General features: G+C 45.4%; 1 protein-coding gene across 2 annotated transcripts; it reads right to left on the reverse strand.

Annotated features, from left to right (window-relative positions):
• Positions 1 to 280: 280 nt before the first annotated feature.
• MAPRE1 (microtubule associated protein RP/EB family member 1) lies at positions 281 to 23,639 on the reverse strand. 2 transcript variants are annotated; one of them, XM_089513429.1, is made up of 7 exons: positions 23,532 to 23,639; positions 15,290 to 15,413; positions 12,491 to 12,636; positions 9,775 to 9,982; positions 7,732 to 7,850; positions 5,875 to 6,027; positions 281 to 3,153 (listed from the first exon to the last, which is right to left on the reverse strand). In XM_089513429.1, the coding sequence occupies exons 2-7, from the start codon at positions 15,408 to 15,410 to the stop codon at positions 3,097 to 3,099; spliced, it is 804 nt and encodes a 267-aa protein (XP_089369555.1). In that variant the 5' UTR covers positions 15,411 to 15,413; positions 23,532 to 23,639; the 3' UTR covers positions 281 to 3,096. The 2 variants fall into 2 exon arrangements, with proteins under 2 accessions (XP_089369555.1, XP_089369556.1); XM_089513430.1 differs by lacking the exon at positions 23,532 to 23,639 and adding an exon at positions 23,409 to 23,516.
• Between the last annotated feature and the right edge of the window lie 136 nt (positions 23,640 to 23,775).

The raw sequence follows: 23,775 nt of genomic DNA on the forward strand, positions 1-23,775 counted from the left end.
AGCAGTGGGCTGGAGAATTTCATAATGATTTAAAGTAGTTTTGTTTGCACTATTGGACCCTGCGAAGGGCTTTGAGCTGGCCATGAGCTCCTTTCCCCTGAATAGTTCAGCTAGGCAAGAATGGTCAACCCCCAGGCCACTCCATTCTCCATTCCTAAGGCAGAAATAGTCCCAAGCTACTTCACAGTTTTACTGGTGACAGTCTGCAAAATGCGTCCAATACTATCTTTTTAACAAATCCTAACTCAGCCAGAAAAATCACAATGCTGTTGAGACAAGATTGTAATGGAAATTCTTGTACTTTTATTGTTTAGTCTTTAGACAGTTACAGTAAGAATTGTTGTTGCAAGTCAGAAGGTTGACAAAACTGAACAGGAGAGTTAAGAAAAGATTTCCTGAAAGCCCGCTTGCAAGATATGTGTTACGGAGTACAAAAAAAGAGGGAGTAGGTCATGTCTCTTGGTTGTTCCTTATTGTCTGTCTTCCAGGTACATAAAAAAAGCTAAGACTAAGAAAGGCTGCTTTTTTTATTATTTTCAACTGAAAGGATCCTTTCAGCAGGGAAGCGCTTCATACTGGGCAGTGTCCCAGGTGAACATATTGTTTGCTATCCTTCTGGGAAGACTGGCAGTGGTACTTCTTCATCCAGAAGACAAAATGATGACTCCTGGTATATTTCTCTTAATGTCCCACATGAGGCAATCTTAGCTTTAGCCACCAGCTTCTCTGGTATCTGCCTGATTTGTTCTATTTTGTGCGGGTGAAAAGTATACATAGAGCAGAGCAGTGGCCAAAAAAAAGACAGCCTCTAGAATGGCCCAAGAATTGCACATAGTTCAACAGGTAACTGAACCACACATCGCTCATCCTCCACCTCTTTAGCCAAGCCAACACAGTAACACAACCACAACCAATACAGATTTTTTTCCTTGGAGAATATAAGGCTTGATGGAGCCTCTTGGCCTCAGAGCTTCTCACACACCATTTTCCTCTAAGTGCACAAGAAGAAATCATCTGCTACACTAAGAAGCGGTAAATTTTAATCAAGTCAAATAGCACAAGGGTTTTGTGCACGGTTTTAAAATTCTCAGTTAATAGACATCAGTGAGCAGAGCTGTCACACTTCTAATATTCTCTAGAACTGAACTAGTTTGGGAAGTTACAATTCAGCATTACTATTTTGCCCTAAAGGGCATCATCCATTTCCCATCTTGGCTCAGCTCTACAGGCACTGAACGCCTGTTGAAGCACCACAGCAGTCTACAAAGAACACCAAGCCACCATAGACTGCGCAGCTGTCCAGTGCTATTACTGGCAAGGGAGATCTGGAAGGCCACAACGAAGTTCATTCTCTGGATGCTCTCTAACAACACTGGTATTCAGTGTTCAGAGGCACGGTGCATTTGAACTTAAAAATTACCTGGACCTATGAAACTTCCACATGGAAGAAAATGGGAACTTTTGTGGTTAAGCAGAGAACCAAACCCACAAGAACATGACACTCCAGCAGACGTAACATTTTTGAAATAACAGAACTTTATTTAGAAATGGTTTAAGAAGTAGAAAAAACCCTGTCAAGAGGAGTCTGGGTGGAATATGGTTTAGGGCAACAAGTTTATCTAGAAGGCCACAAAAGAAATAGCACCTCTGATGTTGTTTAAATAATGGCTTGCTTTTTTTGGCATTTGTTGAATTTGGGTCTTCCTCTGAAGTTTCATAGGGATTCATGCACTACACAACAGTAACCATAAAATGCTTTGCTTTCTACACACACTTAGGACACGTAACCACCGGAAGCAAACAAACAAGAGCACACCAAGCTCAGAGGCTTCGCCTTGGCTGTGGGGCAACTTCTTGAAAAGGCCCTCCCAAAGAGCAGCAATCAGATGGGGGGCTGAGGGGCTTGTCCCCCAAGCCACCCGCACACAGGAGGGGGACAGGGTCAAGGAAGGAATACTGCGATAATCAAAACCCACATGAGCATTTCATTTTTTGTAACACTCCCTCCCCTCCCAATTTAACTTTAACACCCATTAACTTTCTCCACCAGTGGGTTGGGTCACTGGCAAAGGCTAAGGAAGGACACACAATAGGACAGAGGCTGGAGATCAAGAGTGGTCTCAGTGCAGCGCTGCAAACAATTCAATCCAGTAGAGTTTAGTTAGCAGGCTTGGAGGAGGAGGAAGAGGAGGAAGGAGGAGTGCAGAAAGGATCAGAAGGACCAACAAAGGGTCAAGGGACCCTTAACGTGAAAGTCGGTGGCCGGGGGTGGAGAAGTGGGAAAAAGGATTTCAACGTGATAGCCTTATAGCTTTGGAAGATAGCATGTGCTTCCGGCCCCTCCATAAAAACCAGGAGGCCCTCAGGCTTCTGAGTCATACCCACGCTACTCTTGCAACAGGACACAGCAAGCCTTTCCCCCATGAAAGTCAATGACCCTGTGGACACTTTCTTACAGCAACCGGGCTTCTTAAATGGCTCCTTTTAGAGCCCTGACTGATTTGCCAACTGCGTCAAGTGGTTCCTTCCAAAACAAGAAGGCCAGATGCTCTACCCACCCACCCCATTTAGAGCGCATAACATCTCTCACCACATTACTTTAATTTGGCATCTGGAAGCATCCTTTAAGCCCCCTTAAGGCATCTCTTTAATTGTACAACACACTTCCTATCTGCTCAACCTTTCTGCAGAAAAGTCAGGCCCAAAACTGCTCCACAACATACTCCCCCCTCAGCCACCCAAGCACAATACAGCAAACTCTCCACAAACCAGTGCCTTGCCAGCAAACAAGCAACTCTGCAAACTCCAAATATTCCACCTCTTGCTTCCAAATTACACCATCTAGATGTTAATACTGCTCTGCTACAAGAGTGAGAAAAGAGCTCTCAAATAAAACCCAATGGAGGAAGGGGGAAGTAGTTAAACTTAGGCAAAGTGCACTTGAAGAGGTACTTTTTTTTACTTATGAAAAGAAACCAGTGAGTCCTCTAAGAATAAAATGGAGTATTTTACAGATAAGCACATGACTGGGGCAAAGAATTCTGATTTCTGAATTCTGACGCTTCTGCTGCTCTGCTGGTACAAGTAGGTGGACCATTAATACTCCTCTTGCTCTTCTGGTGGTGCGCCTTCATCTGGTATCACAAAGCCTTCCTGAAAGGGAAGAGGGGAAAGACAGACCTCTGTATTACTTTGCAAACTTTTCAAAGTACACAGTTTGAGGGCTTGTACTAAAAGACACACTTTGAATTCAGTCTGCATTGACGATTAGAACTTGCCACCTGTGAAGGTATTGTTCTTTTATGGATTTTGTATTTTGTTGTATTTTGTTGCATGGTCAACTGAGTATGTTTCCTGGATTTGAAGACACTGATTTTTTCCGCAACAGGAGAAACTTTAACAAGAGGTAACTAATGGATTGGGACTTAATTCTTTGAGGTTTTACCTCCAACCAAGATAAAACTGTCTCATTTATACAAATGGCAAGTTTTACCCAGACAGCACCTAGAGGTTATTCCAGATGTAACAGTACAGGAACGCCTTGACAAATTCAGTGTCCTCTGCTTAGCAAAGAAACAGCTAGCTTTGCAGAAGACAAGGACAGCCTGGATCTCAAGGGAAGTTACTTTTCTGTGTTAATGGACTTAAAATTTTATTACCTGACTTTTATTTACCTTTGTCCCATATCCTTTGCCTACAGCAGTACTTCTCAAATAGTGGGGCGCACCCCCCAGGGGGGGCGCGAGGCTCTGTAAAGGGGGGCTCGTTTGACCTCGGCAAATAACACTTTTATAGACAAATGATACTATTTACAGTCGCGTGGGGGGCGCGAAATGTTTTCTTCTTCCTAGGGGGGGCATGACAGAAAATAATTGAGAAGCACTGGCCTACAGTGATATCTAGACTTATATACAGTATTGTTAGAAGAGACCATAAGGGCCATCCAGTCCAACTCGCCATGCAGCATACTTCCATGGGATTCCTATTCTGCCACTTCTCTACATCTTAGCACATCTGTTTATACCATCTTAACTGACAACAGAGTAAACATCTGAGACCAAAGGTAGGCCTGTAACTCTAACACTGTAATTTTTCATCTCCTGTACAATTTTTAACAACTTTGCCTAATGAAGAAGACAGTGAAGCTTTGAAAGCTTGCACAAAGTATTTTCTGCATTTTGGTTGACCAATAAAGGAATCACTGTCTTCTCCCTCCCAATATGCTTGCCTTTTAGTAGATGGACATACTTCAGCAACTGAACATATAAACAATTTTATTGTTCTGAGAGCTTGTTAAAAATTCAGCATCTCAGCCTTCTGAGTTGAAAAAGCTGCCTCACACACATTCCCAAACTCACTGTCAGAAACACATCAGAGTTTAATCCCCGGCACACCCTTCTGGGATCCTAGTGGGGCTTCATTTCTGGGTCAACTTAATTCAGCTGTTAGACTTGCTGAGTACAGCACATCAGTATGATAAACACAAAGGCAAACAGAAACACATCTTATGCAAGGTGTTTACAATGTTTGTTTGCTTCATTTATACCCTGCAGGGGGGAAACGGGACAGAAGGTCGCAGCAGGAATAAAATAAAAAATACAATTAAAAACACAAATTTTAAAAGGGAGACTCAAGTTAAAGCTCCTTCAACAGCAGCCTTGTAGAAATGCTTAAGCTGGATGCAAGCTATTTTATAGTCCATGTGTTTAAAGAAATAATGCATAAATGCCAAAATGGAATGGGAACTGTGCTATTCTATGCATGCTCCAACACTCAGGTTCACTTCAACATGCTGCCCTGTCAGGATTGGGTTAACCCTGCCATGAGTTTTCTTTGACTGTTATAATTATGTCTGACGTTTCATAAGGGTTGTGTTTTTAGGTACTTAATTAAGCATGGGGACTGAGTTTTGTAGGATGGGATTTATAGTTATGTGGTGTGTTAGATATTAAGGGGTAGCAGGTGTTAGGCTTTATATAGGTTGTTGGTGGCGATAGTTATGTAAGGGGATATTAATATGTTTTTGGATTAGTTTATTTTGCTATGTTACATTGTGTATGAGTATATTTTATTTGGTTGCCTTATATTTGATTGGTTGATTATAAACATTTGTGCCACAATGTGCCATAGTGGGCAAGACCATCAATGCTGACTCAAAGATAAAAAATCAGAGACAAGCTAAGGTTTTATAAATTAAATTAGAAAAAATATAACTGAGATATTTTAATAGTGTTATATGGGTTTGAAGAAATGATATTAAAATGTATGATTTGTTATGTTTTAATGTGTTTAAAAATATTTTAAGATATGTTAATTGTTAAGCTGAAACAGCTGCAGAGAGAGAGCTTGCATTAATTGGGTTTGCTGAATGCCTGAGAAAGGAATATGCAGGAGGCCTTTGAAGGCTGATGGCTGTTAGCACAACCAGGCTCAAATTTTCTGGGAAAGAAAAAAGGGAAAACATCTGAAGACAAAATTGTTTTGAGAACTGTATGTATTTCAAATAGCTGTTTTGAGAACCATGTGCCCGCCAATTGTAGGGGTAGAGTTACGATTTTCCAACTGTTTTTATTTGATGTATGCATGTTGGGTTTTCAGTTATGACTAAAGACTTAGTGAGTAGTTTCCATGGCTGCTGTTTAGCAACTCCCCCCTCCCCCAACCTATGTGGGGATATTACCTACCCCTGACATTTGGTAAATGCAGGTCAGCAACCCTAGCAGCTACAGCTCAAACCAGGCTGCTGCCCCACTGCTATTCATATCACTGGGGCTTGAGCACTTGAACACAAACAGTGCTGGGAAGTAAGTGTAAGCATCATCTGGAAGGTCTGAGCCAAGAGTCACTGGACATGAGGAAGGTACACAAACTTACATCGGTAGCATAAAGAATCTCGACAATCCTCTGCAGAACTGGGTCACTCTCCCCTTCATTCTCCTGACAAATCAGCTCAATGTTCCTCAGTTTTCCAAAGTAGAAGTCTCTTTCTTTCTCCAAATCTTCAACTGTCATCTTTAATACGTTGATCTGGAAAAGAAAGTCTCTTCATAGTACTTTTTTTCTGAAAACCCTGAAAAAATAAAGGTACTACAGAGCAAACTGCAACTGTATATACATTTGTCTGGACACATCCCCCTAGGGCTTACTGTCCCAGCACACCACACTTTTGTCTGCAAAAGGGCTAAGCCTGCAAATGATGCTCAGAGAAAAACACAAAGAGCAAATGAAGGGTCTGAAAAGAGTGACTTCTCTAAAGAAGCACCAAGGGAGGGGAGAGCAAGTACAAGAAATGCATATTTTAATCATATTCTGTATCTCCTTTTTACCACATTAACACCAGCATAAAACCAAACAGAAAGCAACAGGGTCATCCAAATGATCTCAAAGTCCCCCCCTCTAGACTCAAAAAGAGAGAGAGAGAGCAGTTAATGCATCTTTCTAGCATTTCTCTGCACATGGGGTGGGGAAAGCATGGCTCATGGCTTGTGTGTGGCCACTGGGGAAAAACATTTAATTTTTTGGTATGGTTTTGGGCATTTTTGTCCCTCCAGAATTTCCCTCCAAGTACCTGTGTATTCAGCCACGTACTGGCCAAAATGTCAAGCAAAAGTAATATTGTATCAATTCGTTACCACTGTGCCCAAAATGCATCCTTATACAGAGGTACCTTTGGGACTAGACAGGTGGGCACTGAATGGGAGGGGGCATGCCTATCCCTACTCTACACATCCACTCCCAGTGATGCACAAGGTATCAGGGCTCTTTGCTGCCATACAAACTTAAGGCCCTACAAGTAGCAATATTTGGTGTTAACAAATGTGGGCACATTTACTCCTTTCTTATGCTAGATCCACTAATTCTGTGCAATGAGAAGGGGAGACAGTTTAAGCAGAAGTCTTCACATCAGTTTGTATGGTAGTATGGAACTGACTTCCCCTATTTCTGCTGCTGTTATGCGTGTTCAAGTTGACTCCTGGCTTATGGCAAATCTATCATAGTCTTTTCGTGACCTAATTTGTTCAAAAGAAGTTTGCCACTGAGTGAGGATGTGACTTGGCCAAAGTCACCAAGTGGACTTCCAAGGATGAGCAGGGGTTTAAACCATGACTCCTGGAGCCTTAGTCCAACACTCCAGCCACTTAACCACTCTGACTCCAACTTCCCTACATCAATCTGGTAGCTTCCATAGGAAGAAATTATGTGGGTTGCAGAAAGTTTTCATTCCATCCTACCAGCTAAGACTTCGTTGGGGAATGTGCCAGATGCTGACAACTCCCTACTCCAAAAACCTCCTACAGCTGACAAATTCAGATTGTGCCTCACAGTACTGTCCACGTTTCTACTATTTTCAAAGTGAAGCAGGATCAGTGTGAAAAGCGCTGGTGTTTTAAAGTTCCATTATGGGCCTGTTACAGACAGCCAAAATAAAGCTGCTTTGAGTCACAGTGGAGGTATGGGGTTTCAATGATGTATGCGTCCTAAGAGTCCAGAAGCCACACCAAAGCCACACTCCAGTCCTGAAGGGCTGGAGCATGACTTTGGCGCGACTTCTAGACTCTTAGGACGCATGCATCATTGAAACACCATACCTCCACTGTGACTCGAAGCAGCTTTATTTTGGCTGTCTGTAACAGGCCATAGTTTTATTTATGGTACCATTAGACTGTAACCATCAAAGACATCACAGGCCACTAACTCTCTGCTGAGCAGTTCTGCCTACCAGAAACCCACCTGCTGGATCAATTCAGCAGACTCATCCTCCCCAATTCCTGCAGGAGCCTTTTTAACCATTCCAGGTCCAGTTTTATTAGCCACCGTTGTTCTTTGGGCAACCATGGGTCTTGTTGGAGCTGCAACAGAAAAGTATATGAGCTGTAATCCAAAAAAGTTGCCTCCACCAATCCATGCCTCTGTGTATCAGCCACCAGTGTGAAAGGGATATGAAGTGTGGACTCCCTGTGTGCTGCACCAAGAAAATACCACTACAACCCCAAGAGGACAGTTCAAAGAACCCCTTCTCCCTGCAAAGTGCTTACTACCTATCAGAGCAGTTTTCTTTAAGGAAGCAGTAGCCTCTGCTCTTGCAGCTTTCAGCTCTGAATCTTGCACAAAACTGGCATCTACAAAAGGAAAGAACAGTTCTAGCTGTTACACAGGGGGTTGTGGGGGAGAGCAATTTTTGCCCTCATGGCAAGATGCTTTAGTGTGTTTTTGGCCAAAAATGAGTTCCAGAAGTAACAGAAAATCTATTTCTGGTTCTTTTGTGGGAGGGGGTTCAGGCACATAAGGAATCATAGAGTTGGAAGAGACCACAAGGGCCATCCAGTCCAACCCCCTGCCATGCAGGAAATCCAAATCAAAGTATCCCTGACAGATGGCCATCCAGCCTCTGTTTAAAGACCTCCAAGGAAGGAGACTCCACCACACTCCAAGGGAGATTGTTCCACGGTTGAACAGCCCTGTCAGGAAGTTCCTGCTAATATTGAGGTGGAATCTCTTTTCCTGCAGTTACCATCCATTGTTCCGCGTTCTAGTCTCTGGAGTAGCAGAAAATAAGCTTGCTCCCTCCTCAATATGATAGGACATAGGGACCGGGAAGAGTATTGTAAAACATAACACTGCTCCAGGAACCGCTTTGGTACATACTCAGTATGTACTTTCACCTATTTTTTAAAAAATAAAAACCTGGAGGCTTAAGAGCTTTGGAAGGCATAAAAGAGCTGGGAGAAGTAGGAAGGCAGAAGAGGCACAATTTCTCCACTTTTGTGTTATACAATAACCAACCCAAAGCATCTAACATGCCACTAAAATAGGACCACCTGAGGCTGAGTAAACACACAAGGACATTCTACCCTCTCCTTGCCAGCTCCATGACTGAGGAAGAGCAAAATTAAAGGCCCATCTTGAACAAATGGCATTTCATTTCCTCTTTTGAGACTGGAGTCTTTGTGCAACAGACAGGAAACTACCCATGTCAACAGAAGCCTGGATTTCAACAATGATTCTTCAGGCAGATACATCAAAAGGGCCATACGAGTGCAAGAGAATGAGCATTAATTCTGCACATGGTAATTAAGGCCTGTTACAGACTGCCAAAATAAAGCTGCTTCAGGTCTCTTTGGAGGTATGCTATTTAAATGATGCATGGGTCCTAAGAGTCCAGAGGTCGCACCAAAGCCACACTCCATTCCTAAGCACTGGAGTGCGGCTTTGGTGCAGCTTCTGGATTCTTAGGATGCATGCATCATTTAAACAGCATACCTCCAAAGAGACCCGAAGCAGCTTTATTTTGGCAGTCTGTAACAGGCCATAGACACAGAAACCTGTAGTTCTAGATCTTTTGACCATTTTTGCCTCTTTGGCCCAAAATAGTCAGACAAAATGAAGCGGCTTTGGGCCACGTTGGAAGCATGTCATTTAGACGATGCATGCCACAAACACGACCTGAAGCTGTGTCAAGGCCGTGGCAACGAAAAAGAAATGGCCAAAAAATAAAAGCAGATATAATCATTCTTGCCAGTGGCCTGCATCAGGAGTGGGCCTGTGCAGTTGCCGCGGTCCTGGCGCCGGTGCAACCTCGCGCCGGTGCTGTCTTCTTGACCCCTCAGGTTAAAGAACACAGGGTCCTTAAAACTGATCTCTGGCAGAAACAGCTGGAGCTTCTAGCCCTCTACAATTCCTTCACTCATTCCAGAGCAATAGAATATTAGATCACGGGTGACCTGAAATGCAACACAGAGCTAGGCTAGTTCCTCTCCCAAGTGTCTGCATTACCTGTGCCACCAGAAGTAAGGTTTTTCTTAGGTTTATTCAGGAGCGGGACAACAAGAGCTGGTGCTGGTGCTGTCTCCTGGCCTTGCCGGGCTGCCACAGGGTCATAGTCCTTTCCATCATAATTTGCATCAAAGAACTTTTTGAACCATTGAACAAATTCAAAATTGTCTTGGAATTTTCCTTTCACTAATTTGTCCACAGGGATTATCTGAGGAAAGAAAGTTGAGCATATTTATAGCTGAAAGGGCAAAAAGTAATATCCTATAGCAGAAAAGTCTGGAACAAGCACACACTTCCTCAGCTCAAGTTCAGAAAGCATTTCCTTGGGAAACCAGAGACGAGGAGACACAGGTAGACTTGAGGTTCTCAGCACAGGGGCAGACAGATCATATTACAACCAGCTTCCTGCCCAGCTGGCACAGGGTCACAGCCCTTCCAGTTGTCATCAAAGAATTTTCTGAACCACTAAACAAATTTAATGTTATCCTGAGATTTCCCTTTCATTTGTTTGCTCACTAGAGTGCAAAGCTAAGGGCCAGGAAGGCAATTGGGACGCCTACAATATCAAAGCAGCATCCCTTCCCTTGACCAACAAAAGAAGGCAAGTATTTGGGAGGCATCCAGAAGGCACAAAAATTAACGAAAAAGTAAAATCCTAACTTAAATGTATACTTTACAAGTGCAGGCATGAAAAATAAAAAAAATGGCAAGCAAATGTGACTAAATGTTAGGGCAAACTAAACTCGATGTGGGGCATCTGTGGACAGGAACCATAGCAGGGGTTTTAAGAAAGGTAAGGAGAAATAATTCTGGGGAACTAGGAAAAGATTAATTGCCTCCTTCACTGTTTTACCAAATGATCCACCTCCTTTCTTCTGCCATTTGTCCTCTGAGATCTCCCACATCACATTCAATGTGGCCCATAATAAAGCACCAGTAAGCCTACTGAAAATGTGGAATTTTTCCTTTCAGTAAATATGGTAGTGTCAGCTTAACCTGGACAGGACAACATTGCACCTGCCATCAGGAAATTATAGATGATTACAAAGACATTGCAGACTTGAGTAGGTTCACTGTTCCAACACTGTTAGTTAACAGGAACTGTTAGCTTTAGAAACAGGAACAAGGAATCATCAAAAATTATCCCTGCACATCTGGCTGCGGAGCATGTTGTCATCTGGACATTCTGATCAAGGCAGAATTGTCTGCCCTTGATCCTAGGATGTCCAGGAATCTAACCTAACAACTACAACAAATTGAAAGAAAACAAAATGACAAATTACAGGGAAATAAGAGAAAAAATGTACATTGAACAGTAACTTGCTGAGGGCTTCCAAGCAACAATCCTGATACAAGAGCATGCCCTTTAGAAAAATCAGGCAATGGAACATTTTGCCTAGTTAGATGGAGATTAAAATGGAACAAGCCATACCACTCTCATGTGGCACTCTTCCCACTTGATAAAGGAAGAATCCTGGCTTTGCTATTTTCATCAGTATGTTAAGGACCTACAAGGCAGTGCCACATACATATCTGAGCAGAAGGATTTTGTCCAGGGAAAAGTAGAATCAAAAGGGAGAAAATCTAACCAGAAGAGTAGTTATGTGAGTCTTCCTTGCTGCTCCAGAGTCATAGAATCACAGAACAATAAATTTGGAAGAGACCGCAAGGGCCATCCAGTCCAACCCCATTCTGCCATGTAGGAAATCCAAATCAAAGCGTCCCCATTGACAGATGGCCATCCAGCCTCTGTTTAAAGACCTCCAAGGAAGGAGACTCCACTGCACTCCGAGGGTTCCACTGTCAAACAGCCCTTACTGTCAGTCCTCCCTCCCTGCATTGTTTTCTAGCTTTCTGAATACCAAAGAGATTTGCCCTCACTAACACCATGAGACAGTTTAGGCCCCAAAGCAAACCAACAGAGAAGATATTAAGTGTCCCCTTTCCCTCCACTAAGGAGTGTCCTCCAAGCTGTTTCCTCTTACACACAAATTTCATCCCAACAACCCAGTTTGTGCAGCAAGTTTCTGGCTTAGAGGAGAAGTGCCCATTTTCAGATAAGCAACTATGCATTTCTTCCATTTAAATCTGCCCAATGACACAACTATGCACAAGAGACAAATCAAGTAAAACAATGTAACTGGGGGCTCAAATATATGATGAACTACTACACATAGGTAGAACTGGAATGCTGTAGCCTCTCTGGCACCAAAAGGAACAGATTCAAGAGAAGGGGTCTTCCGGAGGGGAAAACAAAGAAGGTATGCGATTTTTAGAGGCTAGGGGATATAATTCTACCACTTCTCTGCATTTTCCATTCATTTCTTGTAAGTTAGCTCAACAGCTAGTGCATTGATTATATATCTTAACTGGATAAATAAGGGGGAAAGGTGTAATTTAAATAAAGATGGCCGTCAATCTTATTTGAAGAAATGCATCTAGTTGAAACAAAGCAAAACTATTGGTAGCAGGTTAGAGTAGAAATATCCTGGTTTTCTGTTTGGAAACTGAGGAAAGAAAATAGCACCCGGGCAGGAGGAGGGGGAGGCTGACAGGAACCCAGATTAGGTGGAAAAGACTATCCATCTGAGACAACACAACAACCAGGCCAAATACTGTCAAAGAGAATTAGTGCTCCAGACCAGCATCTGGAGAACTGCAGCATTACACTGAGGATGAAATCAAAGGATGTCCATTCAAAGGCAATAATGCTTACTTTGTCAACGCCCATTCGCTTAAAACCTGCTTGTAGCACCTTGAAATTCTGAATATATTCATGTTCCAACTTTGCTTGGAATTTCACCTTCTTCAGTGTTACTGAACCAGGGAAGAGCATGTCCATAAACTGACAATAAGCAGCACCTGGCAAGAAAAGAAAAACAATATCCTTGTGAGAATAAGTCCTTACAAACAGAACATAATCAGAAGGCGAGTTTTTTAAACACTTTATAGAATTGCTACCACCTCCACAGCAACTTCATTCCTGGATACAAATTTTAAGGATCCTGTGGAACTGGAAGGTAAACAAAACATCACTTAACACTGTGTCTGGGATTGCACCATTTCCACAATCACTTCTGTAAGAAGCATGATGCATTTAATCACCCAATTAATCCCCCACCCTGGCTTGGACACAACAGTGCGGATTATAAAACCTACAGCCTTTACAAACTAGGATTGCTAGTACTGATGCACTGACACGTTAGTGCCAATGACCTGTTTGTTTCATCATGACAAACACTCCCTATCACTGCCAGAGGTCTGCTCTCCTCATAGGCTGAACAAGAACAGCCAATATTTAGAACCTTCTAAGGTGGGATAGAGACCGCCCCTTTGGGGTGGCCTGCAGGCACCGCAATCCCCACCGGATTGGGGCCTGAGCAGCCACAGATGCCCCAATCCGCTGCTTTTCCAGGCCTCGGGGAAGCGGCAAAGTGCCACTCCCCTCCCGGCCTTGAAAGGGGTGTCCTTGGGGCTTCATGCCCCAGAACACCCCAGGGAGCCGCTGCCGGGAGAGAAAGGGGCCACTCAGCCCCTTTCTCCCAGCTTCGTTCCCACAGCCGTTTGGTGGCTGCGGGAACGAGGCACTCCCCAGGAAGGAGCTCCATTTCGGAGCTCCTTCTGGCGCCGCTGAAAGGGCGCGAGCACGTCACGCCCGCGCCGTGCCGTTTGGCTGCGTGGCTGTGACATCATAATAGCAGCACCCGTGTAAATAGGGAGCTGCCATTACCACGCCCCAGTTATGTGCTAGGGTTGCAGGACGCCTGTAAAGGATGTCCCGAGGCAACCCTAGCACGTCGCCAGGAGGTGCTAAAGGGCCCATCTGTCGAGGGCCATAGTATCTTCACATGCTGTAAGTACTCAACACTGAGAATGAAAGTTGGCTTATCGCTGAGTAACAGTTATATGGAAAAACAGTGTGTTACAGCTTTCAGTTCACTCCATTTCTCGCTTTGATTGAGAGTTCCTGCATGACAGAAGGGGGTTGGACTTGAAGGCCCTTGTGGTCTCTTCCAACTCTATGATTCTATATGTGATAAAGTTAAAACCAAAGTAACCATGAAATTTACAACAGAAAAGCCATTCTTTGCAAGAAGAGGGAAAGGTTCCTTCACACTTCGGACTACAATATTTTTGGCACCTCAGCAAACTGGATGTGCTCTACCTGGCTGATGTGAAAATGTTACTGGATTGTTGACACTGGAAACTAGGAGCCATTCAGTTTCTGTCACCTCCCATCTTGGCTAGCAGCTCCTTCAGTCAAACTCACTGACTAAGTTTTATTGTATTTTGTTACACTGTCAGCTTTCTGCCCCCTCTTCTTCTTCTTCTTCTTCTTATTATTATTATTAACCTTTCTTTATAAAGCGCTGCAAATTTACACAGCGCTGTACATACAATCTTTTTAATTAGACGGTTCCCTGCCCTCAGGCTTACAATCTAAAAAGACATGACACAAAAGGAGAAGGGAAAGGTGGTGGGGAAGGGGGATGAGGTCCAGAAGTTCCTCTCTACCTCCAAGGCCTGGACCAAGGCAGATGGACTGGAGGGAGGGTTTGGCACAATGTGCAGACCCCTCTGCACAGGTCTGCCTACTCCATAGGCCAGCCATTCTAATACCATCCCCTGCATTTTTATACAAGCTCCATTCCCTATGCCTTGCCATCAAGATTTCCCTGTTCTGAATTCACAAAGACCTGCAAACAACGTTTCCCATGCCTGCATTAAACAGATGCCTGGACCTTAACGGTATGCTTGCCATGCTGCACACTCACCTTTCCCGTAAATCAAATTCTAATAGTCAGCAACACCTACTCGCTATTATTTCTGACTCACTGTCTTATCTTATCTGACAGCCTTTCATTTACTGTTCTTCTGCACTACGATTTACTTCAGTCTCCCTTTGCTTTTCTTATTTATTATTTATTGTTAGAATAAATTCAATATTAATCCTTTTAAAAGCCACAGCTTTCCTAAGCACAACATTTGCTACCATCACTATGGATGCATTCCCTCTGAGGTTTAGTTACATTTCAGAGGCTACACATTAGTACATCTTACACAGCACAGTCTTCCACTGGGACCAATATATGGCTTGCAAAAACAGATCCAAGTTTTATCTTCTGCTAAATTCAGAAGCTCTCCTTTAAAAAGTCCCTGTTGGCACATGCCAGAATCAGGTGTAGCACTGAGCAAAGTTCTGTCTGCTCTCTCCCCACTAGATTGCCCAAAGAATATGTTTTAGGGAGTGCCAAGTACTACAGAACTGCTAGCAGCCTTAACACACTCTTGCACTTTGATTTCCACCCAAAATGTATTCTAATGGATTATGCCACAAACACTCAGGGTTCAGCATACCTGTAGGAGAAGGAGAAAACAGGTGGTTCAAGCAAGCTACCTAGCAAGGCAATAAACCCTTTCTATTCACTTGGGCATGAAAAAACATTATTCCTCATCTCCACCTGGTTCTTCCAAAGGAAAAATAAATGAAAGCCTCCCTCAGCCCTCGACTTACCTGAGCAAAGCTGTTCTATCTTTGTCAAGTTCAACTGTAACGACTCGTTAATCCAGGCAAGCATATCATGTCGACTCAAGTTGTCGCTTGTCACTGAGGTGGAATAAACGTTAACTGCCATTTTCTGAAGAAAAACAATCAAGAAGGCATCGTGTTTACACAGAGGCTGGTAAAGTGAGCCACAACCACACCTTAGCTGTCCTATCACACACTCCAAGACAAACAATGATATTTCCCAGCCACAGATGCATAGGCGCATCTGTTGGACAAGGGTCATCCCCTCAGAGTCCATTACCCAAAGAGAGACGAGCCACTTATCTGAAATTCAGCACCTCTGTAAATGTGCTAAGCCTCTAGTCAGAAAGAGCTGCAACCAGATGGTGCATTCCTACAGAGACTCAACAAGTACACCTACCTACCCTACAGCATTAGAAAACATCCTGCAATAGGGATAAGGATCCACTACAGAGAGGAGGAAGGTAATCACATCAGTTCAACAGCTGTCTGAAAGAAAGTTTCTATTAGCAAAGATATATATGAGCACACTTTACTGCAACATGGAAGAGACATCAACCAACAAGGATTTGAGAACAAGCCTAAAATGAACAAATTAGCAGAGGTTGGGGAAAGGAGAAGTGAGAGAAGTCGGTAAAGCAAAGTTAAGGAAGGATCTTCAAGGGAGAATATGTCAGGCACAGCAACACAGCAGAAGGTATGAAAATGGATGAAGGAAACCAGGAGTGTCAACAACAAGGGAGCCTGGAGAAAATAGGGAAAGCAACAAGGGAGAACTATAATAGTGCTGGATGCTTCAACTGATGGATACAATGAGCAATTGCAACAGCGCAGAAGTCTAATAGAGGAATTCTCCAAGGGGGAATGCAGCCTTCCCGTTTTTCAGGAGCAGCTTTTCATGAAGCTCAATGTGAAAGTCAGCTACAGTCATCTGGTACTGTGGGGACCAGATTAACTGTAGTGCCTGTGCACTAAAAACCTGTCTAAAGATCCTTTGCTTGCCATTAAGATCTAGCAGAGATCAGGCCTTCTTGGTAGTGAAATTCTCTTCTTATAGGTTTCTGCCTTGCCTTTTTGGTTCAGGCATTCAGACAAGGCTTGAAGGCCAGCCTCTTCAAGGCTGCCTTTAAGCTGATCTTGCAATAAATTGTCATATAACAGACTAGCTTCTCAATTTCTCCCACTTGTTTGCTTGCTCATGTGAAGTTTTAACTGTTTCCTGCATTTCATCTCACTGGCATTTTATCACTGTTGAAAAAAGCAACTAAGGACAGTTCAAGCACATAATATGCAGGAGAATTAATTGCTTTACTCAAAATCAAATGAGAAGGTTTTTACACTTTTTACAGTTTTAAGATTGTGTGGGCAAAATAAGCCAAGTTCTGAGAATTGAAAAAAATATTGAAGCCTGATTGAGGAAGACCCAACAGTAGATTTCACATCATTTAAACATTGCCAACAGAATCCAAGGGTATGGCTACTTATTTGACTTTAACCAGCCCCATTCTGAGATGCCACCTGATACTACTGCACAGGCTTCACAGGAGTGGTTATCTTATTACCATAAGGTTGATGTACATTTTATAAACAGAAAAACATTGTCAATTTGAGGATTGTGTTCCACACCATGAATTAAATGAGGCTACCTCAGTCAGTTCCTGAGCTCTGCCAACAAAAACAATCCCAAAATCTTCTCACTTTGCAGACATTGTGAAAGAGATAAAAATCCAGCATGATTGATCTAAGATGTTCAGAAGTCAGATTACTGTTTCCTCTTCATTTGCTACCTTTTTAGAGGAGAATTAGCACCCCCCCCACACACACACACACACCTTCTTTCTCACTACAGAACTGAGGCATTCAAAGGTTTGTAAAACTCAAGGGACGGATTGCATGTAACAAGTCTTTCTAAATTGTGTGCCAGAGAATCACAGGCAGCCCTTGTACTACCAGGATGATAAGCCAGTAGCAGCATCCCTGCCGCTTTATCAAACAAAGTAAGCCAAGGCTGAAAGAAGGGGAACAGGGTGCGACTCTTGCGACAGTCTTTTCCGTGCAAGACAGAATCTTGTCAGGAAGACAGGTGTGACTGGACATATCATGGCTACTTATGGCAGCTTTGCCCAAACTATATACCACCATATCATTGGATCTTGTCCAACTGGGGAAACTACACAAAGGCAGGCCAGATTAATCCTTGAATGGGAGAACAAACTCCAAGCGGGGTTAGGAAAGAATCTTGGCCAAATCCATGGACAGGACAGACTTACTCAGCATTAAGGTAGCTTCCCACTCCTTTAACTAACACCATACCATGCTGGACATACCCAATCCCATCTGATTTTGGAAGCTAAGCGGCCTTGGGCTTGGTTAGTCCTTGGATGGGTAGCAGCCAGACACAAAAACAGGCAGACACCCCAGGAGAGAAGACCAGGGACATCCAAGCAGAGCTAAGGAAGAATCCTGCCTGAAAGAAACCCTGGAGAGCTGCTGTTGCTGCCAGTCAGGATTATCAAGGCAAGCAATGGCTGCAGGTTTTGAGGTGCGGCTGGCCAAGCTTCTGCAGAGGAGGAGAAAACATCACAGAGACAGGGTTTGGCTTTGAGAGACAGAAGGGTTGGATTTGACTGAGACAATTTGAATTGAAAAGAGACAGGATAGTCAGTCAGGAGGGAAAACCAATTCTGGTTGTGGGCAGCATAAAAGAACGGAGCATTCAAAGGGTCCCACTAAGCTTCAATAAACCTAGACATGCAAAGGGACCTTGTAGCACCTTTGAGACAAACTGTGCCAAAGAAGTTGTAGCATAAGCTTTCATAGACTTGGTCTCTTTCCTGAGATGCATGGATTGCCCAAGAAGAACCTTTATAATCAGGCTGTATGAATACTGAAGACAATCTGAAATATACAGACGGCACCAGACTACTAGCAGAAACCATCACAGACTTGGAACAATCGCTAAAGGATGTCAAAGAAGAAAGTGCAAAGGCAGGTCTCATATTAAACATAAAGAAAACAAAAATAATGAAAATGGAGGATTTACATAAATTCAACCTAGATAATGAGAAAATTGAGACAGTCAAAGATTTCTCACACCTTGGATCAAACATTGATCAGGATGGAGATTGCAGTCAAGAAATCAGAAGTAGACTAGGAATGGGAGGGTCAGCTATGAAAGAATGAGACAAATTCCTAAAGTGCAAAGACAGACAACTGAACACTAAAGTTAGACTCATCCAAGCATCGTATTCCCCATCATCATGGAGGGATGTGAGAGCTGGAGAGTGAAGAAAATTAATTCATTTGGGATGTAGTGCTGGAGAAGAGTGCTGAGGATATCATGGACGGCCAAGAAGACAAACAAATGGGCCCTTGAACAAATCAAGCTTGAACTCTTCTTGGAAGCGAAGATGATCGTACTTTGGCCACATCATGAGAAGGCATAACTCATTAGAAAAGACAATGATGCTAGGGAAGATAGAAAGCGGTAGAAAGAGAGGAAGACTGCATGCCAAATGGATGGACTCATCAGGGAGACCATGGCCAGAGCCTAGAGGACCTGAGCAGAGATAATGGACAGAGGGACCTGGAGTTGATGTCCACTAGAAGGCAGCTAACAACAACATGAATAGCCATAGAAATGCAAAACTTGTGGTGAGGAGCTGACAAGTTCAGTCTTATCTATGGTTGTTGAGGGACAAAAACCAGGAGGGAATACCTCATCACCCTGCCCACATCTTTTGCATTTCTATGGCAATTCACACAGACTTATGATTAAGCTCCTTCCTGGGCCATCAACTCACTCCATGCACCTGAGGAAGTAGACTGTCATGGCTCAATGCTATGAAATCCTAAAATGTGTAGTCTGTTGGGCCACCAGAATTCTCTGACAAGGAAGGCTAACTAACTCACAAGCCCCAGGATCCCAATGTCTTGAGCCATGGCAGTCAAAGCAGCATCAGACTGCATTATTTCTGCATTGCGGATTAGACCCAGGTCTGCAAAAGGCAAACCCACCCCAGCCATGGGTACAGCTATTTCATACTGGAAGAACAGCAACCACTGAAGGAGTAAATGCCTCAGAGTGAGCAGTAGTAAAAGGGTTAGATCAGAGTTTCAGCTCCCAGAATTCCAGACTGTTTGCCAACCTGGCTAGGCCTTCTGGCAGTTGAAGTCCAAAGTACCCGGAGGACCAAAGTTTGGAAAACCCTGCATTAGATAGTCTGAGTGACCTGCAGCAACCTCCCTCTTTGTCTCCCATCCTGAGCCCTCTGAGATGTAAGATGATGCTCTCAGGGACAGTTTTCTGGGGGGTTTCAGGCTCTGTGGCCAGCTTCTGGAGGGATTTATTCCTGATCTTTTGCCTGCAACTGTGGCTGGCATCTTCAGAGGATGGGGGCATGGAAGTGCATGGAGCATATATACCTGTGTGACCCATGTTTGGGAGGAAGTGTTTTATGTTAATAGTGGTGTAGTTTGCATGTTGTGCACAGCCTGGAGGTGTGTTGTGTGGGGAATATGCCAGGGGGGTTTGTGGGGGGTTTGTGGGGGGGGGGCTGGGATATGCCAAGTTTGGCTACCAGTCCTGAAAAACACCAAAAGCAAGAGTCAAGAGAAGCAAATGAACACCCCTAGGCTCAAAGGGCTTCCCCCAAAGACAATGGGTTACCAATTAAATAGGCACAAATCCCCTGCGCATCTTCCCCACACAAACGCCAGGAAGAAATTCCACAGAACATGGCCAGACGGCCCAAAAGACCCACAGAAACCTATGGATGCCAGCCATGGAGGCTCTGGGCTTCTCGCTCTCAGGGACGCTTCCGCTCCTCTTCTCCCACAAACCCTGGACTCTTCTCCAAGGCAGCCAGAATATTCCAGAGGAAATTCCTATGGCAGCTTGTTCTTTAAGCCACTGGCATCTTTCCTCCTTCCTCAGAACTTCTGTATCCCTGCATTGTACTAATGTTTAAAATGGTGGGGTTCCTTAGAGCCAGGATGGTAGAGTGGTCTGAGTGCTGGCTTAGGACCCTGCAAGTCACACTCTCTCAGCCGGATGGAGGAGGACCTAGATATCCCTAGAGAGAGCACATGGATAAAATCTGTGAATCATCAAAGCCACAACTGTGGAGGACGAGTGGATATGGACCACTACCAAGAGCCAACGTGGTCTGGGGACCGACCAAAACCAATGGCGGTACTTGCCCATGGGGAAGCCATTGGGGAATCCTTGCCCATAGATAGTAATAGGGGAATCCTTGCCCATGGGGAGCCATTGGGGAATCCTTGCCCATAGATAGTAATAGGGGAATCCTTGCCCATGGGGAGCCATTGGGGAATCCTTGCCCATAGATAGTAATAGGAGAATCCTTGCCCATGGGGAGCCATTGGGGAATCCTTGCCCATAGATAGTAATAGGGGAATCCTTGCCCATGGGGAGCCATTGGAGAATCCTTGCCCATAGATAGTAATAGGGGAATCCTTGCCCATGGGGAGCCATTGGGGAATCCTTGCCCATAGATAGTAATAGGGGAATCCTTGCCCATGGGGAGCCATTGGGGAATCCTTGCCCATAGATAGTAATAGGGGAATCCTTGCCCATGGGGAGCCATTGGGGAATCCTTGCCCATAGATAGTAATAGGAGAATCCTTGCCCATGGGGAGCCATTGGGGAATCCTTGCCCATAGATAGTAATAGGGGAATCCTTGCCCATGGGGAGCCATTGGGGAATCCTTGCCCATAGATAGTAATAGGAGAATCCTTGCCCATGGGGAGCCATTGGGGAATCCTTGCCCATAGATAGTAATAGGGGAACCCTTGCCCATGGGGAGCCATTGGGGAATCCTTGCCCATAGATAGTAATAGGGGAACCCTTGCCCATGGGGAGCCATTGGGGAATCCTTGCCCATAGATAGTAATGGGAGAACCCTTGCCCATGGGGAGCCATTGGGGAATCCTTGCCCATAGATAGTAATGGGAGAACCCTTGCCCATGGGGAGCCATTGGGGAATCCTTGCCCATAGATAGTAATGGGAGAACCCTTGCCCATGGGGAGCCATTGGGGAATCCTTGCCCATAGATAGTAATGGGGGAACCCTTGCCCATGGGGAGCCATTGGGGAATCCTTGCCCATAGATAGTAATAGGGGAACCCTTGCCCATGGGGAGCCATTGGGGAATCCTTGCCCATAGATAGTAATAGGGGAACCCTTGCCCATGGGGAGCCATTGGGGAACCCTTGCCCATGGGGAGCCATTGGGGAATCCTTGCCCATAGATAGTAATAGGGGAATCCTTGCCCATGGGGAGCCATTGGGGAATCCTTGCCCATAGATAGTAATAGGGGAACCCTTGCCCATGGGGAGCCATTGGGGAATCCTTGCCCATAGATAGTAATAGGAGAACCCTTGCCCATGGGGAGCCATTGGGGAATCCTTGCCCATAGATAGTAATGGGGGAACCCTTGCCCATGGGGAGCCATTGGGGAATCCTTGCCCATAGATAGTAATGGGGGAACCCTTGCCCATGGGGAGCCATTGGGGAATCCTTGCCCATAGATAGTAATGGGGGAACCCTTGCCCATGGGGAGCCATTGGGGAATCCTTGCCCATAGATAGTAATAGGGGAACCCTTGCCCATGGGGAGCCATTGGGGAATCCTTGCCCATAGATAGTAATAGGGGAACCCTTGCCCATGGGGAGCCATTGGGGAATCCTTGCCCATAGATAGTAATAGGGGAACCCTTGCCCATGGGGAGCCATTGGGGAATCCTTGCCCATAGATAGTAATAGGGGAACCCTTGCCCATGGGGAGCCATTGGGGAATCCTTGCCCATAGATAGTAATAGGGGAATCCTTGCCCATGGGGAGCCATTGGGGAATCCTTGCCCATAGATAGTAATAGGGGAATCCTTGCCCATGGGGAGCCATTGGGGAATCCTTGCCCATAGATAGTAATAGGGGAATCCTTGCCCATGGGGAGCCATTGGGGAATCCTTGCCCATAGATAGTAATAGGGGAATCCTTGCCCATGGGGAGCCATTGGGGAATCCTTGCCCATAGATAGTAATAGGGGAATCCTTGCCCATGGGGAGCCATTGGGGAATCCTTGCCCATAGATAGTAATAGGGGAACCCTTGCCCATGGGGAGCCATTGGGGAATCCTTGCCCATAGATAGTAATAGGGGAACCCTTGCCCATGGGGAGCCATTGGGGAATCCTTGCCCATAGATAGTAATAGGGGAACCCTTGCCCATGGGGAGCCATTGGGGAATCCTTGCCCATAGATAGTAATAGGGGAACCCTTGCCCATGGGGAGCCATTGGGGAATCCTTGCCCATAGATAGTAATAGGGGAACCCTTGCCCATGGGGAGCCATTGGGGAATCCTTGCCCATAGATAGTAATAGGGGAACCCTTGCCCATGGGGGAGCCATTGGGGAATCCTTGCCCATAGATAGTAATAGGGGAACCCTTGCCCATGGGGAGCCATTGGGGAATCCTTGCCCATAGATAGTAATAGGGGAACCCTTGCCCATGGGGAGCCATTGGGGAATCCTTGCCCATAGATAGTAATAGGGGAACCCTTGCCCATGGGGAGCCATTGGGGAATCCTTGCCCATAGATAGTAATAGGGGAACCCTTGCCCATGGGGAGCCATTGGGGAATCCTTGCCCATAGATAGTAATAGGGGAACCCTTGCCCATGGGGGAGCCATTGGGGAATCCTTGCCCATAGATAGTAATAGGGGAATCCTTGCCCATTGGGAACCCCTTACAGATTGCTCTCCCGTTCTCTCTATGGGCAAGTGCTGCCCTTTGCTCTGGGCCAGGGCGGGTCACGTGGGCGTCACACTCTCTCAGCCTCAGAGAAGGCCGAGGCAAAATGGAACCGACCAAGCCCCACCCTCGCCGGGCTACAACCCCCGAGTACGGCGGCCTCGAGGGGGCCAAGGAGGAGGAGAGGCCGCTCGTCAAAGGGCCCCAGGCTCGCCTCCTCCGCCGCTTTTGAGGAGACGGAGAAAGCAGGGCCCCTCCCAGAAGCCCCCGCGAGGCCCTCATCTGCATAAAAACGGTCCCTCATTAGCATATGCAAATGAGACCCCCCTTACAAGGCTCGCCCTCAGAAAGCGGAGCAGAAGGAAGGCGACGGAGAAGGGCGGCGCCCGCCGGGACTCAGGCCTCGAACCTCCGCCTCAACGGCCGCCGCCGCCGCCGCCACCTCAGTCGCTTACCGTTCAAACCGGCCCCGCCTGCGCCAGACCGGGATGTGACGTCACGCGCACGCCGCCACCGACGTCGACGCCGCTAGTCAGGGGAAAAGGGGGAACGGAAGTGGCGTCACCGGAAGTGCCCCTGTCGCCATCTTGGCCGCGCCTCTTAGTCATAGACTAAACAAGGGAGAGAGCGGTCGGAGGGAGGAGGAAAAGGCGGACTTCATCCCCCAGAATTCCCGGCTATTATCGGCCCGCGTGGGGG

The sequence above is a fragment of the Sceloporus occidentalis genome, unplaced genomic scaffold, assembly GCF_023333645.1.
Source record: "Sceloporus occidentalis isolate IW3139 unplaced genomic scaffold, rSceOcc1.0.p SCAF_3, whole genome shotgun sequence".
NCBI classification, from domain to species: domain Eukaryota; kingdom Metazoa; phylum Chordata; class Lepidosauria; order Squamata; family Phrynosomatidae; genus Sceloporus; species Sceloporus occidentalis.

What these genes read in the sequence shown, in the direction of transcription:
- MAPRE1 (XM_089513429.1), bottom strand. Translation starts at nt 15,410, where the DNA reads ATGGCAGTTAACGTTTATTCCACCTCAGTGACAAGCGACAACTTGAGT. An exon ending in CCTTACTTCTGGTGGCACAG is followed by an intron (nt 7,851 to 9,774) that starts GTAATGCAGACA and finishes TTTCTGTTGCAG; the next exon opens with CTCCAACAAGACCCATGGTT. An exon ending in AGATTCTTTATGCTACCGAT is followed by an intron (nt 3,154 to 5,874) that starts GTAAGTTTGTGT and finishes CTTCCCTTTCAG; the next exon opens with GAAGGCTTTGTGATACCAGA.